Genomic DNA, 18,554 nt, shown 5'->3' with positions numbered 1-18,554 from the left:
TACAAGTCCCAGCGTATGCTGACAACCAATGGTTGTCAAGGAACTACAAGTCACACAATGCCATTTGAGCTACTCCAAATCCTTTGAGAAGTAGCTGAGGACCCAGTGGCGGTCTTTACCATCATGAAGCCCCTGTTGGGCCCCCTGTCAGCACCACAACTTTCAACTGTATCCGCATCATCATGAAGCAGATACGATTAGAATAGTGGAGCAGGAAGCCGTCAGCTCCCTGCTTAACCATTCACTTACTAACCCCTGACATCGGCACTGACCGCACGACAACGCAATTGTGCCAGCGTGCGCTGAGCCTCCGACAACACGGGCCGAAAGAGGCCCGAATAATAGGCTGCTGAATCGGAGCTAGCCTAGGTGAGTAATCATTTTTATTATAAAAAAAAGCCAAGGGGCACTATTGCTTGTGGGGAGACACTAATGGAAGAGGGGGCATCAGTAATGTTTGGGGGCACAAGAAACAGGGCATTATCACTGTGTGTGGGACACTAAGGAGGCATCACTACTTTGTGGAGGGGCACAAACAGGAATTCACTATCTCGTGGGGGCCAATAAGGGGAAACAAAGAGGGCATCACTACTTTGTGGGGGCCACTAAGTAGGAATCACTGTGTGGGGGGGCCACTAAGGAGGATTCATTACTATGAAGGGGATTCATTGCTGTGAAGGGGCATTGACAGGACATCACTACTGTGGGAGGGGCACTAACAGGCCATTATTACTAGGCAGGGGCCACTAGGGGGCATCACTACTGTTTTGGGGCACTAACGGGAATAAAAGGTGGGTAAATATTGTATTTTTCTATATAAAGAATGTCTTTGATTAGGGCCCCCAGACATCAATTTGCTTGGGGCTCCAGAAATGCCAAATCCGTGCCTGGTCACAGCATATCCTTTGAGAAGCAACAGAGGAACTACAAGTCCCACCATCCGTGAAGACAAGGAACTTTTATCTGTGAACCTCTAAGTCTAAGCCATATACTGCTCTCCCACCGTCCCCTCATTATCACTTCTTCATGCTGAAACTTGTAGTTCCTCCATAACAAAAAACAAACCCAAATGTATATGTAATATATAACAATGTAGCGGGCACGCCCATCATGTACCCACAGTCCTCACAAACTAGACAATAATAACTGATATATGATAAGTAATAGACTGCTATAGGTGATATATCAGCTCAGTGGGGGCTCTTACCTCGGAGGTGTGAGGCACAGTGTGGCTCCAGACTCCCCTCTCCAGCTGTCGGTATTTGTGCAGTGACGGTGCAGTACCCCGGGCCGGCGCTGTGTGGCGCTATTGTGCGGTCGCAGCAGTGATCTCCACGTCCGGCCGGTGTGTATAGTCCTCGGAGAAGCCGCGACATTATACTTATTTTCGCTTTCATCCGGCGCGGGGCGGGCGGGCGGTCGGTCCTGGGGTTTGTGCTGTGAACGTCACTGATGGAGGAGGTGATAAGCGAAGAGGAAGTTCTCAGGGTTGTCCCATCGCCGTGCATGTATAATCTGAGCCTGCTGGGAGTTGTAGTTCTCCAGTACAGCAGTGCGCATGTCATACAGGAACTGGAGGCGTCTGTCTGTCTGTCCATCAAGTTTTAGGGGTTTTCCGGCTTTATGTAAATAAGGATCATTGTATTATACAACTTTCTGCTACTTTCTAATATACTTCGTGTTGTGCCGAGATCTCCTGCTGCGTTTTAGATATACGGTCAGGGTGCGTTCACACGCTGAACAAAATACGGCTGAAAATACGGAGCTGTTTTCGAGGGAAGCGTTTTTCACTGCGGTTTTTACGGACGTTTTTGGAGCTGTTTTTCTATTGAGTCAATGAAATTGGGCTCAAGAAGTGACATGCAATTCTTTTTACGCGTCGGTTTTTTGAAAATATGTAAAAAAAAACGCCCCGTCGGAACAGAACGCCGTGTTTCCCATCGAAATCAATGGGCAGATGTTTGCAGGCGTTCTGCTTCCGATTTTTCTGCCGTTTTTCGGGACGGTTACGGCCCGTAGAAAGGGCTGAAAATAGCCTGTGTGAACATAACCTTTTAAAAAAACGGCGCGTAAAAAGACATGTCACTTCTTGAGCCGATTTTCATTGACTCAATAGAAAAACAGCTCAGAAAACTACCGTAAAAAACGCGAGTTTGATTAAAAAACGGCTGAAAATCAGGAGCTGTTTTCCCTGGAAAACAGCTCCGTATTTTCAGCTGTTTTTTGTTAAGCGTTTGAACATACCCTTACACCTGCGTTACGTTTTCTGTTATTCTGTTGCGTCATAGGAAGAACAAGAAAAACGGAAGCACCAAATCCGGTTGCCATCGCATGACGGACGCCAACAACACCTGACGGAACACAGTGCGGCAGATTTACAAAGGCTTCGTTCACATCCGCATTGGGGGCTTCTGTCACAGATCCGAACGACAATACCGAAAACAATTGCGCCGAATGCTTCGCTATAGCTTCTGGTAAAACCACGGACACCCCGACAGAACCCATTCAAGGCAATGGGTTCCGTCGTACGCCGTTGGTGTCCATCATACAACGGAACCGGAGCTTCAATTTCAGTTTTAATGACGGAATCAATAGTGGAGTCGACTGCGCTATTGATTCCGTCAGATAACCGGAAGCCTGCCGGAATGGTGACGAACGGAAACCATTAGCAATGTTTCCGTCACCATTGATATCAATGGTGATGGAAACGGAAGCTGTGGTTTCAGTTAGGCCTCATGCACACGACCGTGGTGTTTTTCTGGTCCGCAAATTCCAGGACCGTGTTCCGTGGAATGTCATCCGCAGTTCATCCGTATGTAATCCGCAGTTCATCCGTATGTAATCCGCAAAAACAGAAGTCATTCCCGGTCGTCGCCTAGCAACACTTCCGCAAATCCGCAAACTGCGGATGACACACGGCGGTGTATCCGCAATTTCCACGGGCCCATTGACTTCTATTGGCATGTCCGCACCGCATTTGCGGCCCATAATAAGACATGTCCGGAGTTTCTGCGGCACGGATGTGCGGACATGCGGAGAGCCGTGAAAACACGGATAGTGGGTATGGCCACATAGAAATGAATGGGTCCGCAATTAACCCGTGGATTTGCGGTTGAATTGCGGACGCAAAAACACGGTCGTGTGCATGAGGCCTTAGACTTTCCGTTGCGGGGTTCACCCGACGGAAACCTCCGCTACACTACAGAACGGGTAGGGGGGTTTATTACCCCATAGACACCAATATCTATCTTTCTGGGAAGAACATTATCCTTATGTACTGAAACAATTTGGAGCATTACATACATTCTGTAAAAAATATGAATATTACCTGCACAAATCGGCATCTAATAACTGTACAGAGTGCTATATTCTCTCCATTAGGCCTCATTTACACGAGCGTGTGCGTTTTGCGCACGCAAAAAAACGCTGCGTTTTGCGTGCGCAAAAGGCACTTGACAGCTCCGTGTGTCATCAGTGTATGATGCGCGGCTGCGTGATTTTCGCGCAGCCGCCATCATAGAGATGAGGCTAGTCGACGTCAGTCACTGTCCAGGGTGCTGAAAGAGCTAACTGATCGGCAGTAACTCTTTCAGCACCCTTGACAGTGAATTCCGATCACAATATACAGCAACCTGTGAATAAAAAAAAAGACGTTCATACTTACCAAGAACTTTCTGCTTCCTCCAGTCCGGTCTCCCGGCCGTTGCCTTGGTGACGCGTCCCTCTCTTGACATCCAGCCCCACCTCCCTGGATGACGCGGCAGTCCATGTGACCGCTGCAGCCTGTGATTGGCTGCAGCTGTCACTTGGACTGAATCGTCATCCCGGGAGGTCAGACTGGAGGAAGAAGCCGGGAGTTATCGGTAAGTCAGAACTTCTTTTTTTTTTTTACACGTTCGTGTATATTGTGATCGGAAGTCACTGTCCAGGGTGCTGAACCAGTTTAACTGTTTCAGCACCCTGGACAGTGACTGTCTCCTGACGTCACGTACCGGAACATTTTTTGCCGGGTTCGGTCAAAATGAGTTCGGCCGAACCCGGTGAAGTTCGGTTCGCTCATCTCTAAGACACTCTGTTTGGATGTTTGTAAACAGAAAAAAGCACGTGGTGCTTTTCTGTTTACATTCAGAGTTTGACAGCTTCCGTGCGACCTTCGTGGTTTTCACGCACCCATTGACTTCAATGGGTGCGTGATGCGCGAAAAACGCAGAAATTTAGAACGTCTTGAGTTTTTTTCAGCGCACTCACGCTGAGCAAAACTCACGGACTGTCTGCATGCCCCCATAGACTTGTATAGGTCCGTGTGACCCGCGTGAAAAGCACGCGCGTCGCACGGACGTATATCACGTTCGTGTAAATGAGGCCTAATAGGGAGTATTTCTCTGTTGTGAAAAGTTTGTCTTAGTCTGTTCTTGTTTGCACACCTTTTTAAAAGATATGAGTAAAAGTTATATTTGATTAAACTCTAGTCCTACTCCAGTGATTTAATTACGATTTTAAGTAGAGTACAGAAATTACAAATAACCTTTGGTGGAAGGCTTTAAACATACCACCGACATTTCAAAATGAAACATTCCAGGAAAGATGTCCTACGCGGGAGGAAAAAAGTTGAAAAAAAGTCCTAGGATCCCATTTGTCTCTACCTACTCTAATGTTAGTAAAAGGTTGGGCAACATTATTTAAAAAAAACTGGTCTATACTTCCACAAACATTCCCGGATATCCTAGAGTTTAAGGCTATGTTCACACGGGGTCTTTTGCCGAGTTTTTTGACGCGGAAACCGCGTCGCAAAACTCGGCAGAAACGGCCCGAGAACGCCTCCCATTGATTTCAATGGGAGGCGTCGGCGTCTTTTTCCCGCGAGCAGTAAAACTGCCTCGCGGGAAAAAGAAGCGACATGCCCTATCTTCGGGCGCTTCCGCCTCCGACCTCCCATTGACTTCAATGGGAGGCAGGAGAAAGCGTGTTTTATGCCCGCGGCGTTCAATGGCCGCGGGCGAAAAACGGCGCGATAATTGCTGTTCACACGGAGTATTTTGGGGGAGGAATATCTGCCTCAAAGCTCCAAACGGAATTTTGAGGCAGATATTCCTCCCCCAAAATACTCCGTGTGAACAGCAATTATCGCGCCGTTTTTCGCCCGCGGCCATTGAGCGCCGCGGGCATAAAACACGCTTTCTCCTGCCTCCCATTGAAGTCAATGGGAGGTCGGACGCGGAAGCGCCCGAAGATAGGGCATGTCGCTTCTTTTTCCCGCGAGGCAGTTTTACTGCTCGCGGGAAAAAGACGCCGACGCCTCCCATTGAAATCAATGGGAGGCGTTCTCGGGCCGTTTCTGCCGAGTTTTGCGACGCGGTTTCCGCGTCAAAAAACTCGGCAAAAGACCCCGTGTGAACATAGCCTTACTCTCCTCCCTTGCGGTCCTTTAAAAGATCTAAATATTTAAAAGATCGTCTGAGGCCTCATGCACACGACCGTGCTCGTAATTACGACTCGTAATTACGAGCACGGGCAGCCGGCCGCTTTTCCAAGCCGTGCTCCCATTATAAAGTATAGGAGCACGGCCCGTAAAATAAAAAAATAGAACATGTTCTATTTTTTTAACGGCATGGGCACCTTCCCGTGAGAAAACGGGAAGGTGCCCGTGACTAACAGAAGTCTATGGGCCCGTTATTGCGGGTCGTAATTACGACCCGCAATAACGGGTGTTTTTACGCTCGTGTGCATGAGGCCTAGACTGATTCCTTGGGCCAGAGGATTTCTGGCCATGGTAAAACAGGATGCTTTCACCTGTCTGGGCTGCTGCAATTGCAACAGAATGCTGAAGGGGAATAGTTTTGTACACCCTCGAACTGGCAAACGTTATTCAATAAAACAATACTTTACATGTAGATCTGATTATGTCATTTATCTTTTGCATTGCCCATGTGGGAAGCTATATGTAGGTGAGACCACCCAAGAATGTGGGAATAGGCTCAACCAACATAAATACACTATTCGCCCAAAAATGCTGGATTTACCTATTCCACAACATTTTGAAAAACATCGACACAATGTCTCACAATTGGGCCTTAGAATTATTGATGGGTTCCCTGAGTTACGCAGGGGAGGAGATAGGGAAGCCATGTTGAAAAGGTTGGAGCTTCGTTGGATCGATGAGATTGACTGTTTAGTGCCAAAAGGCTTGAATCGGGAATTCAAAATTGTCTCTCCCTTCTAATTCTACTCTCATATACGTGTCTATACCACGTTGCTGTGGGTTTGTTTTTAAATTTAAGTGCTTAGAATCTCAAGTTATGTACCAAATAATCACACTGATCTGTGTTATGATGTTTTTATGATGTTTTTGCTATTATCTTATGATAAAATTTATTTTTTATTTTTCTTCTTTTAGATTGTTTACGCCTGTTGGGATCTTGTAAACTCTGTGAAGATGGAACTCTGGACCAATTTGATATAAAGAAATATTTTTTTCAGCTGTTCAATATCTTTCTGCCATACGTATTTCCTCCTGATGTCATCTATTATAATAAAATGTTCTCTCTATATGGTTTTTGGTGACATATATATATATATATAATTCCATTAGATATTATATTTTCCCTGATGCCCTCCCTATTAGTGCTGACCCACACGTATAGGGTCGTTTCCATTGAGATCATGTTATTAATGCATTTATTACCACTTTTTGTACTTTCCCATTTCTTTCCGTCATATTACCCCACGGGCCGCTTTATCGCTAGCTCGTGGGGTGCTACGAGTGGGCTGTTTGGGTTCCCTTTAGCGCCTGTTCTGCTATAGACAGACGCTTACTGTTATATAGAACTATGGGTTAAAAATAAATGGAATTTATTGAATGTGATCTTAAAAAAAGATTATACTATTATGGAATGAAAAAGACTATACTTGAATGATCCTCCTCAATATTTTAATTTATGACATCTATTGTATAGTACATGACCTTTTGAGTACGATATGCTATGGAGAAAATATGATGGCAGATAGTTAAGTGACACTACTTACTGTTTGTTTGGAGCGTGTAGCCATGTGATCGGCACTCGATGACGCGACATGTTGTTTGCGGTCACGTGAGTGTGGTTACTAAGTAACGGCGATGTTATGACGTGTACTGAATCCTGCGCATGGGCAGTAGGGACGGCTGAACGCCGATATACTAAAAATGGATGAGTTTTGACAGCTTGCTTAAAGAGACTCTGTCACCACATTATAAGTGCCCTATCTCCTACATAAGGAGATGGGCGCTGTAATGTAGGTGACAGTAATGCTTTTTATTTAAAAAAACGATCTACTTTCACAACGTTAGGAGCGATTTTGGTTTATGCTAATGAGTTGCTTAATGCCCAAGTGGGCGTACTTTTACTTTCGACCAAGTGGGCGTTGTACAGAGGAGTGTATGACGCTGACCAATCGGCATCATGCACTCCTCTCCATTCATTTACACTGCACTAGCGATATAGATATATCACTATGTGCAGCCTCATACACAAGCCCTAACATTACTAGTGTCCTGATAATGAATACACATGACCATCCAGCCTGGACGTCATGTGTACTCAGAATCCTGACACTTCTGACTCTTTCTTTGTGAGATTCCGGCAAGTGAAACGAAATCTCGTTTAGCTCCGTGATCTCGCGAGATTTCGTATCCGTTGCTGGAATCTCACAAAGAAAGAGTCAGAAGTGTCAGGATTCTGAGTACACATGACGTCCAGGCTGGATTTCATGTGTATTCATTATCAGGACACTGTAGTAATGTTAGGGCTTGTGTATGAGGCTACACATAGCGATATATCTATATCGCTATTGCAGTGTAAATGAATGGAGAGGAGTGCATGATGCCGATTGGTCAGCGTCATACACTCCTCTGTACAACGCCCACTTGGTCGAAAGTAAAAGTACGCCCACTTGGGCATTAAGAAAGCTCATTAGCATAAACCAAAATCGCTCCTAACGTTGTGAAAATAGATCGTTTTTTTAAATAAAAAGCATTACTGTCACCTACATTACAGCGCCCATCTCCTTATATAGGAGACAGGGCACTTATAATGTGGTGACAGAGTCTCTTTAACTAGACGGTCCGGTTATCCATCTACCAGGGTATTATATGTTTTATTCACATATGAATGCACTTATAATGATGCATTGGTTTATTAATCAAAGTTATGCTGCACCTGCATTGGCATTTGTAATCACTGTTGTGATGTAATTTCCTCTATATAAACTGCACACAAGCACTATTATTGCTTGAGAAAGACCCTCACTTGGGTCGAAACGTCGCTATTTATGGTGAAATAGACACCTTTTTTTTGATACCTTGATTACCGCGTGTGCTGTGGTCTCTCTACCTTTTTGTGTCTATTTTGGAGTTGGATTGGCTACGGCTCGACACTGCCTGCACCGACTGAAACTTTCTCCTGTTTAGATGCCCCCTGTGAATGCTCTCTGGGACTGTGATGTGCTCCTGATCTCTCTCTTTGTGTACAGTGGCAGTACCCACAAGATGTGAGTGACGGATCGATCAGTCACGATGCGGGAACTAGACAGATCTGTCACTTGTCGTTAAGGGGTTAAGTTGTTCCTTATAATCATATTATTTTAAATAAGTGTAATTTTTCTTTTTTTTAAATACATGGGGATAAACAGCCCAACGCCACACATCAACCAAACCTAAAAACCATTTAAAGAGGACCTGTCTCCACTCCTGACATGTGTTTTAGTAAATAATTGTTTTCCTCATGAAATAACAATTCTGGAACGTCATTTCTTAGAACTCTGCAGTGTGCCATTCCTCTGTTATTCCTCCTGGAAACATGTGGATAAATTGACAAATTGGCTTCATCTTGTCAATAGAGTGTGTCAGGCTGCCCAGTTGCCAATTTAGTAATACATTTCCAGGAGGAATAACAGAGGAACTGCACACATTCTAAAATTATCCTATGGGGAATACAAGTATCTACTAAATCAGATATACCAGGATTCCTCATTAACAATCCATATAAAAGAGAGAACAGAGCGAGGTAGGGGCCTTTACTTGATTTTCCACCAACACTAATGAGTTGAATATAGCTTACAGTCATAGTTTTATTTTTTGTTTTTTCATATTTAAAAAGGAAGAAAAAAAAATAAAATATCAATCTGACCCCTGTTATTTACACAGCATTTAATACATTTAGTTGGGGTGTTGGTAGGAGTTTAGGACAAAAAGGTATAAGAAGAAACAACAAAGCTTTATGCAAAAAGAGCACAGTAACAATTACACGGTCGTAATCCGTTTATAATTACAGAACACCATATGGGGAGAGTTTACAAAATTTTGCAAACTCCAGTAACCATATTGAAAGACCTGTGACAGACAATGAATTTATCTTACATTTTGCAGCACGAAAATGGGTAACTCACATAAGTGCACTTTCTATAATTAACATGTAGAAAAAAAATAAAATACACTATAAAAAGTCTAGTTACTAAGTGCCAATGCAATAAATAAAAACCAAAATAAAATACACAAACCTGAATCCCAGTTCTGTAAGGGACACAGAAGTTTGTAAACCGGAAACACAGCTGACAATTCAAACTTGACTGTCACATACAAGACAAGGACGGTACTCATCAAATTACATCAAGGTCGATACAGCAAATAAATTAAAAAGAACAGGATACATCTAGCATGATCTCTTCTACAGATGTGGTGAGATGTGCAAGTAAAAAACACATTATACCAATACTCGGCCATGAACGGGAAGAAAATTAGATCAGTTCAAATGTTTTCAAAAAGGTTAGAAAAAATCCACAATGTACACATACAAATAAAAATGAAATATTACTGCATATATTTCAAGATCGCATACATTTTAAACACATGAAGGAACCCGAAAATACATTTTTTTTTTTAGACATGATAAATAAAATCAATGCGTTATGAATCAAAAATGTAGTAAAAAGGTTGTAAACATCAACATCCACAAGGATTTATTTTTTTATTAATTATGGCTGCCATTTAAAACCAAAGCACTTCTGATTACATTTGGAGTTGCCAACTGTAAATTGTTGCATTACTTGTTTAGTGTGGTAGGCGATGACTAGTGCGTATGGAGGAATTTCCTCAACTCTGGAGTCATATGGAGATACAAGTTTGGTTACATGCAGTTGATTTATTTAGGTTTCTTCAGATGCTGATTGATACTTAAGATAATGCTATGAGAGGGGAAGAGAGAGCTGCCTCATTAACTGTCTGGACACAGAACTCGCCACACAGCTGCTCAGACCACACTCAAATACAGTTAAGCGTGAAAATTTTACATGGAGTCAAGAATTAGTTCCAGAAACACTCTTTTAGGTATGATTTGTGTTCACAACCCCTTTAAATGAAGACATGGACCAATCATCTACACACCGTGGTGTGGAGCGGTTGAGCCAACATTCACAAAAAACACTAGGAAACAAATAGTCACTGAGGTACAAGACAAATGGCTCTAATACAGAATGACTGTCTTCACTATGTGTAGGGGAGTTCACTGTAAGGTTGATATGAAAACTGCACCAAGCTAAAATACTTACAGTACACGGACATTTGTGATTTATTGCATACGGTCAGCATATAAATGCTGAAATATGACACAGTAACACATAACTGATGAGTCTTAACATGGAGAACACTTTGGTTTACAGAATGTTTATGTCGGACTGTCTATACATTTATATAAAAAGCTTACAATACATTCTGGATCAGTTTAGTGTATGGTACATAGTCTTTTTTTAATTTATTTTTTATTTTTTTAAATGTCTGAATTTAATGATCTTCTTTAGACGTAGCAGAACTCAGCTTCGTAATGTGGAATGGCTCCAAGACTACTCTTATGTAAGCAAAAAGTTTCAGATTCCACTCAAGGATTTGAGTTTTCTTTACATCAATGCATCGTGGGCTGTGGTTCAGTCTGAATCCCAATAAGAGATGACGGCTGTTGACCAGAATTTGTGGTCACCGCTGGCCTTGGGTTCAGACGCGGCGGCAAAGAGCTAGCTGGGCGAATTAACGGTGGTGGAGGTTGGTTGAGGATCGGCCTTGGCTGAACGAATCGGGCTTGCTGCTGTAGAGGTGGAGGCTGCCGGTGTAAGGCCGGAGCAGCTGGAAGCGTTGGCCGAAGAAGAGGTGGAGGCTGATTCAAGGCTGTGACTGAAGCTGGTGGTGCTGGGGCTACGGGTGGTGCCGGAGGCGACTGGCTGGCGGGTGGTTCTGTCTGGCTGCTCTGGGTCTAAAACAAAACAAAAAATTGACTTCAAACCAAAACAGTTACCGTAACTGGTCGCCTTACAAACTGAAAAAAGTTTATGTACGTTATTTCAAGACAACAATATACAGTCTTCTACAGAATCCATAAATTATTGTCTATAGTGCTAAACATATACAATGCATTCAATGGTTACCAGAGATATTATATGTTGAATTCTACCTTTTTATTATCTATTCGCAATTTATTATCAGTAACTTTAGAAAAAAAAAAAAAAAATGAAAAAAAAGATGAAAGAAAAATTTCTCAACTCAATGCTGTGGATACACAAACACACCTCATCCTCTTCATCAGTGCTCTTTCCTGATGGTACATGAGAAGTGTTTTTTGTGTCATCCCCTAAAGTAGAAGCATCACCATTAGAGGCCTGGGTTCCTTGTTCTGCTTCCCATTCCTGCAATACCTCCTCTAAGTTAAACCGACGCCTGTAGTTTACAAAGAAGTTCTTCACTTGACCCACAGTCTTGTTGCCAATTACATCTGCAATAGCTTGAAAATCTTTACCATATTTGCGGACACCTGGAAGGCAAAGTACAATATTCACCAAAGACGATCCACTCATGCGGTGCTTTGTATGTCAACACATCTGCATGGACGCTCTGCCTATAGACGGGGGGCATTATTCCTAGATGTGCCACACGGGGAAGATTAAATCTAACACGTAGGAGGGAAAATACATTTTACCAGGACACAAACATATATGGCCCAGCAGTAATAAAATGCATATGCATTAAAAAAAATATATATATATTGCAATCATCCTTTACTTTTACTCCTTTACCAAAGTCTCCCCCCAAGCCTCAGTACATGGAGGACACTTAACGTTATTCTTTGTTTTATATGCTGAAGCTGCATGATTTCTTGAGTAATCTTTCTGGTGGAGTGGACCCTGTGTAGCGCGGTGAAGTAGTGTACTTTACCGCAAGACTCTCTGTGACCACTTCAATCCCGGTAGCTCAGGGTAGGAAACCTACTGTAATACACAAGGTACTAAAAGCTTAGTTCTACTTGCAAAGCCACTTTTTTTTTATTTTTTTTACATCTAATAACAATAGAATAATTTGCCCCCTTTAGATCCCCCCTCCCTTGGTCTCCAATGCCTCGTTCCCCCCAGCTGTGAGTGACTTCCTGTATCGGTGACTACTCCGTCTACATGTAAAAGATACATCTCCCTCAGTGTATCAAAACTAGTGCAAAAGCTGTTGCCCATGGCAACCAATCTAGTTCCATTTCCTTTACCAGAGTTCTTTTAGACCAGATTGGTTGCTATGGGCAAGTTCTCCACTTTGCTTAGCACTACTTTAGATAAATCTCCCCCAATATCCATGGTCACTAGTCGTGGCATTTGGAGTATTTAACACATAGGCCGGGGCTACACTTTTCAATAACTTAACTAATGGATTTTAAATCAACATCATAATACAGTTGTAGCATTTCCTGAGTGGACTTCCAAGTGGCTGATGACTGCGCTAGTCCATTGTCATGGCTAGTTTATTCTTCAGCTGTGGCCTAGTAGAAGACAGTGGTGGTGGGGGGGGGGGGGGGGGGGGTGTGTGACTCAAGAAGTGTGCTATTCAGGCACAAAGAAACCAAGGGGGCAAGCAAAGCAGCATTTATCTGGAGGATCTGGCCATTCATGTGAAGATTTTCAGCAGACAAAAAGATCAGATGAAAACAATCCTCTAACTGAAAGCCATTTCTTAAGTCATCCGAATCTGTTGATTTCAGACAATGGTCTCGTACGGTTTGTATAAGGGTTACAAATTTTTTTTCCAGCTCACCATACACCATTACAATTATTTTTCATCCCTGATCTGAAGATTTCTGTTAAAATGTCTATGTTGTCGTATGATTGGACGCCAGACAATTATCTTTGTCTGATCTGTCCACGGCAGAAAAGTCTGTCAATCAATGAAGCGTTCAACAGACAGCCGTCTTCTCCAACCCCCCCATAAACATGCACATTCAGCCAAGAGAGGGTCTTTCACATAACTACGATTTCAGCACAAAGGAAAGGGGAAATATTCCTTAACATTTCCTTAGGGAACGCTTCCTCATGTTGAGATCTAAAACTTCCTGGGATTAAAACTGACGGACAAGCGAGCAAACCTTATAAAATCAAATCAATGGGAAAGGGACCTTATCCTCTGCTATCGGGAAGCCACCATGGCGATAAGATTGTGTATTGGCAGCATGAGAGTATGTTCACACTTGGCAAATTTGGTGCATCAATTTCTGCAACTGAAAAATGTATTTGATACATATGAATGGGGTGGTTTCTGGAGCATGGATTTCTGCAAACCCCCTGTAGATGAATGGGACAATAGTAGAAATTTCAGCAACAAATCCATCACGTGTGAATGGACCCTTAGACTGAAGATCTTCTGTGATATAGAGAGAAGACCCTGGTAAGGTCACATATAAAAGGGATCACGGTTTGAAAGAGGCTTTCTAAACACCTTCTTTTTTTTTTTTATGTCAAAAGTTATTTTGTCAGACAAATTTTATCTGGTTTTTCTCCACAATGGAGTAAAGACACTGCAGCATTTTCACGTCTTATCACAGAAGACCTAATCCACTGGAGCAGAGGGAAGGAGCTTCAGACAGTGAGTAGGATGGCAGAAACCAAAACGAAGGCCTCCAGATAACAATAATAATTTGTGTTTCGGCCTCCAGTTTGCGGTGATGGGATTGGAGTTCAAGACTGTGGACTGAAGGCTCCTCATTGTGGAAGTAAGGGTACTATTACATGGCCCGACATGGGCCATGTAAACTAGCGCCGATCGACGAGGCCGGTCGCTCGTCCCCATACATTTTCATCATGAAAGCAGCACATCTGCCTGTTTACACAAAGATGTGCTGCCGACACCGATTATTTTTAATTCTGCATAAACGAGCAGATCAGCCAATGAATGTAAACTTGCTCGTTCATCGGCTGATCGCTGCCCTGATCACACAGGGCAATCATGAAGAACGTTCATATGAACGCTCGTTTGCCCGATCATTGGCCCGTGTAGTAGGGCCTTAAGGCATCGGTGACCGGCTTAGGACCTTAATCTATGTAGATCTTATAATCTACCGGTTGTCTGCCCAAAATGTAGATGAAGTGATGTGTACACCCTGAGAGGTGAAGTGTGGACTAGACAAGCCGAACTACCACAGCCAAAAGGGATACATATTGGTTGCTGGAGGAAGAGAACAACACACGGGGGAATTTATCAGCCTCTCTCTGACAGTTTTCTGGCTAAAAAAAAAAATATAAAAAAAAAAAAAAAAAGTCTTAAAAAAGCACCCAAGTAATTTTTACACCGCCCTCGCCAGTTGTGGAAAGGGAGAATGACATTGCAAAAGGGGGGCATTATCATCATTATTAATGCTTACCTCTTCTCCCCTCAGCGTGAGGCAGCTCATACAACGTTCGGACGCTGGGCAACGTCAGGACGTTAACTATAGTAGTGCAACGTTTCAGCTGCTCAGTGCACCCTTTGCCGAGCTTGCACTGGGCAGCTGAAACGTTGCACGACTTTCTTGCACACATGGGAGAATAAATCCATCTATTTGATATTTTCAAATTGGAGTGCGGCCTCTTCCCTTGGTCCTTGTCTGCATATTGTGGGATCTTCAAGTCGGATTCCCGGAAGCCGGCACCCATTTGCCCTGGAGGCTTTTGCTGTTCTGCGGTTTTGCCCATACCTCTAACCTTAGGACGTTGTATGTGACGCAGCACTGAGAACGTCGAGTGCTGCGTTGTATATAAGGCCCTGAGGCTTCTCGACGTCAGGACCGCGTATGATCCGTGTGGAATGCGGAGGGAACCTGTGGGGAGAAGAGGAGCGGTGAGGTGTAGATGCTTTTTAACTTATGGCCGATGGGGAGGGGAGGAATGGATCGCGCACGGCCATGGTTGTTGTGCCAAGGCAGGACGAAAGAAGCAACACATTTATTGAGAGGTATTCGCCTCTTAATGGAAAGAAAGTTGGCGTAAGGTGCGGCACATTTATTAAGACTAGTGGATGAAATGCCTTAATATATTCCGCCCATAGTGTCTACTATATAGTATCAATACGATTTGATCTATGGAGGTTAAGGCATTCTGGAGTTAGACAACCTGGAGTTTTTATGGATCTCTTCCACAGCTGCGACAAGGTAAATTAACAATACCAGAGTCCTGGACTTGGACACATGGTGGTTTGTTAGGATGTTTGGTACAATGACACGTTTTGCATAAGGCTTAAAACTAAGTGTTCTAATTATATTTCCATTAGGCTATGTTCACAGGTTCAGGATTTGATGTGGATTTAGGCGCAGATTCTGTGTGCAAATCCTCACAAAATTTGGACATTCTGCATCCAATGCAAAGTTTTGCAACCCTATTCACATACAACAGGAAAAAAAATAGAAAAAAATCAGTACGGAATAATGATTTTAAAACCCACAACATGTTCATTATCTATGCGTATCCCACACGGAAAAGCCGCAGATTTGCCCCATTGAATTACAACGGGGCTAATCTAGGTGTGGATCTGCTGGCGCATTTCGCAATAGAGCTTCAGCAGATTTCTTTAGCGGATTCTCTGAAAAAAATCCATGTTGGATTTTCCTATGGCAAATCAGACCCGTGTTAACAGTCTTAGGCCTCATGCACACGACCGTAAAAACTCCCGTTATTACGGGTCGTAATTACGACCCGTAATAACGGGCTCATAGACTTCTGTTGGCGACGGGTGCCGTCCCGTTTTTTCACGGGAAGGTGCCCGTGCCGTTGAAAAAGATAGAACATGTCCTATTTCAGGCCGTAATAACGGCACGGACAGTCCATAGAAGTCTATGGAGCTCTCGTAATGACGGGTGGCTACATGTGTGCACCCGTCATTACGGCAGCGTTGCTAAGCGACGTCAGTAAATAGTCACTGTCCAGGGAGCTGAAAGAGTTAACTGATCGGCAGTAACTCATTCAGCACCCTGGACAGTGACTACCGATCAGTATAAACCTGTAAAAAATAAAAATAAAAGACTTTCATACTTACCGACAACTTCCTGCTTCCTCCAGTCCGGTTTCCCGCCCGTTGCCTTGGCGACGCGTCCCTCTCGACATCCGGCCCGACGTCCTGGATGACGTTTCAGGCCATGTAACCGCTGCAGCCAATCACAGGTCAATCACAGGCTACAGCGGTCACATGGACTGCCGCGTCATCCAGGGATGTCGGGCTGGATGTGAAGAGAGGGACGCGTCACCAAGACAACGGCCGGGTAAGTATGAATTTCTTTAACTTTTATTACAGAAAAGGCTGTCCCTTCTCTCTATCCTGCACTGATAGAGAGAAGGGGCTGCCGATTAGTGCAGTGCTATTTTGCCGCCAAAAACGTGCCCGTAAATACGGGTGGAATACGGGTGACACCGGACCCATATTTATGGGCACGGGTTCGTAAATACTGGTGCAAAACGGGTGGAATACGTGTGACACCGGACCCGTATTTACGGGTGGGAAAAAATACGGTCGTGTGCATGAGGCCTTACACAATAATATTACCTGCCTCTTGAGAGCCTGGAAATCGCATGGCTGTGACTATATTAAGCTTCCGAACAGGTCTCATCAAAGAGACAAGGCATACATTGCTCCTGCGGATTAACACCTTGGCAGTCACTACATCGGACAATGTGCGTCGCCTCCGGAGATGAGAAGGCTGCTAATAAAACTCACAGCTGGAGGATAACAGCGGGGGACAGATTGTTGAGGTAATCTCGATTTCAATATCTTAATGGACAGAAGGGAGCAGAGCTGGACAGAGAGCGAATGTCAGACGTCCACAGCTATAATAGAATGCTAGATTTACGCATCATAGATTAGTTAAACTAATATCAAATTAAGAATCATGTGACTCCTAGCAACAGTCTAGGACGCCGGAAAATTGCAGAAAATCAGCCTTTTAATAGGATTCAGACTGCATCATTGCAACCATAAAAAGATTTCAGAGCAGATTTGCTTTGTGTATTATGAGAAGACATTGCCGTCTTTGTTACTACCGATCTACAACTTTCTATATTTACCGGAGTTCTCCCTCCTTCTAACAATGAGCCCGTGTATTTGTCCTTTAATCACGTTCTGTTCTTCATAAATAAACGCCAACCACAGTTTGTGTAGATTCGTGGCGGCCAAATAGTAGATCACGAACTACGAGAAGACCTCACAGCCCAATGTTAGGTCACCAGGTTCTCTTGCTGGCTTCTGCACAGAAGTGGGAGAACGGCTTCCGCATTGGTTTTAGCGTATCGGCCATTAACCTTTTCCAGTAAAGGCTCATTATCAAAGCATGGACGGATGTGAGGATTGACCTGTAGCTCTATTAGGCGGCGCTACACGATTCAACAGAAATTTGCTAAATTTGTTGAAACGCATAAATTTGCTTACATTTTTTTTGGTACACATGGCGGATGATGTTCTGGATTAGGCTACGTTCACATCTGCATTAGTTTTTCCGATCTGTCATAGGAACAAAAATACAAGTGCAGGATCGGGCACATGCTGTGCACCAATGGCACCCGATGGAAGCCATTGACTCAGCACTTCCTGAGCGATTTTTTCCGGGATTTTTGAAAGAATCTGCAACGTAGATGTGAACAGAGCCTTATTAATTTAGTATTGATAGTTTAAAATAAATCTTAACACTCATCTGTAGTGTGCCATCGTATTCTGAAAACACATTTCCTTTGCTAAACGCTGCTTGTCTGACAGACAGAAATGACGGACTAGCAGCTAATCTGATCTTGCATGACTAGGAAACATCCAAATTCTATACAAAAAAAAATAATTTTTTTTTTCTCTGCATTTCTTTAGCAACTGGTGTGTGAATCACGGACAGCACACAGACGACGTCCATGTGCTGTCCGTGATTTTCACGCACCCATAGACTTCAATGGGTGCGTGATCCGCAAAAACAAACTAGAATAGGACATGGTGAGTTTCACGCAGCGGACACAGGCTTCGTGAAAATAAATCACTGATGTCTGAATAGCCCCATTGAGTTGTATAGGTCCGTGTGCTGTCCGTTGCTTTAACGGACAGATGCAATGTTTGTCTGAATAAAGCCTAAATCTACGAGTTACTAAACCACCAATAATAAAAACATAATAATAACCAGGTATAGTAATCGCCTGAAACAAATGAGGTTTAGTAAGGGGAAAAATTTTTTGCTGGACATTCGCTAAACACCCATATGTCTTTTGGATGTACATGCATGTCCCAA

At 43.5% G+C, this 18,554-nt stretch overlaps 2 protein-coding genes and 1 long non-coding RNA gene across 8 annotated transcripts in view; 1 reads left to right on the top strand and 2 right to left on the bottom strand.

Moving 5' to 3' along the window:
- TRAF5 (TNF receptor associated factor 5) overlaps positions 1-1,290 on the bottom strand; it is a 42,815-nt gene extending 41,525 nt beyond the window's left edge. For 2 of the 3 annotated variants that reach the window (XM_075863277.1, XM_075863280.1), the window contains exon 1: positions 1,208-1,282. The gene's annotated coding sequence lies outside the window, so the exon portion shown is untranslated. Of the gene's footprint in view, positions 1-1,207 lie in introns of all 3 variants that reach the window. The other variant, XM_075863279.1, reaches the window with a different exon arrangement.
- Positions 1,291-1,369: 79 nt separating this feature from the next.
- LOC142760227 (uncharacterized) lies at positions 1,370-6,508 on the top strand. Its single transcript, XR_012883266.1, has 3 exons — positions 1,370-1,461; positions 2,289-2,474; positions 6,395-6,508. It is a non-coding gene; the product is annotated as an uncharacterized LOC142760227 (long non-coding RNA).
- A 2,658-nt stretch (positions 6,509-9,166) lies between these two features.
- Positions 9,167-18,554, bottom strand: part of RCOR3 (REST corepressor 3) — a 37,842-nt gene continuing 28,454 nt past the window's right edge. For all 4 annotated transcript variants that reach the window (XM_075863281.1, XM_075863282.1, XM_075863283.1 and 1 more), the window contains 2 exons: positions 11,587-11,828; positions 9,167-11,273 (listed from right to left, as the gene is read on the bottom strand). In XM_075863281.1, coding sequence (XP_075719396.1) covers positions 10,929-11,273; positions 11,587-11,828 — 587 coding nt within the window. In that variant the 3' untranslated portion in view covers positions 9,167-10,928. The remainder of the gene's footprint in view (positions 11,274-11,586; positions 11,829-18,554) is intronic.

Source organism: Rhinoderma darwinii, chromosome 4, assembly GCF_050947455.1.
Source record: "Rhinoderma darwinii isolate aRhiDar2 chromosome 4, aRhiDar2.hap1, whole genome shotgun sequence".
Classification (NCBI taxonomy): domain Eukaryota; kingdom Metazoa; phylum Chordata; class Amphibia; order Anura; family Rhinodermatidae; genus Rhinoderma; species Rhinoderma darwinii.
The sequence above is the reverse complement of the archived record's forward strand: the minus strand, read 5'-3'. Positions and strand labels throughout refer to the sequence as shown.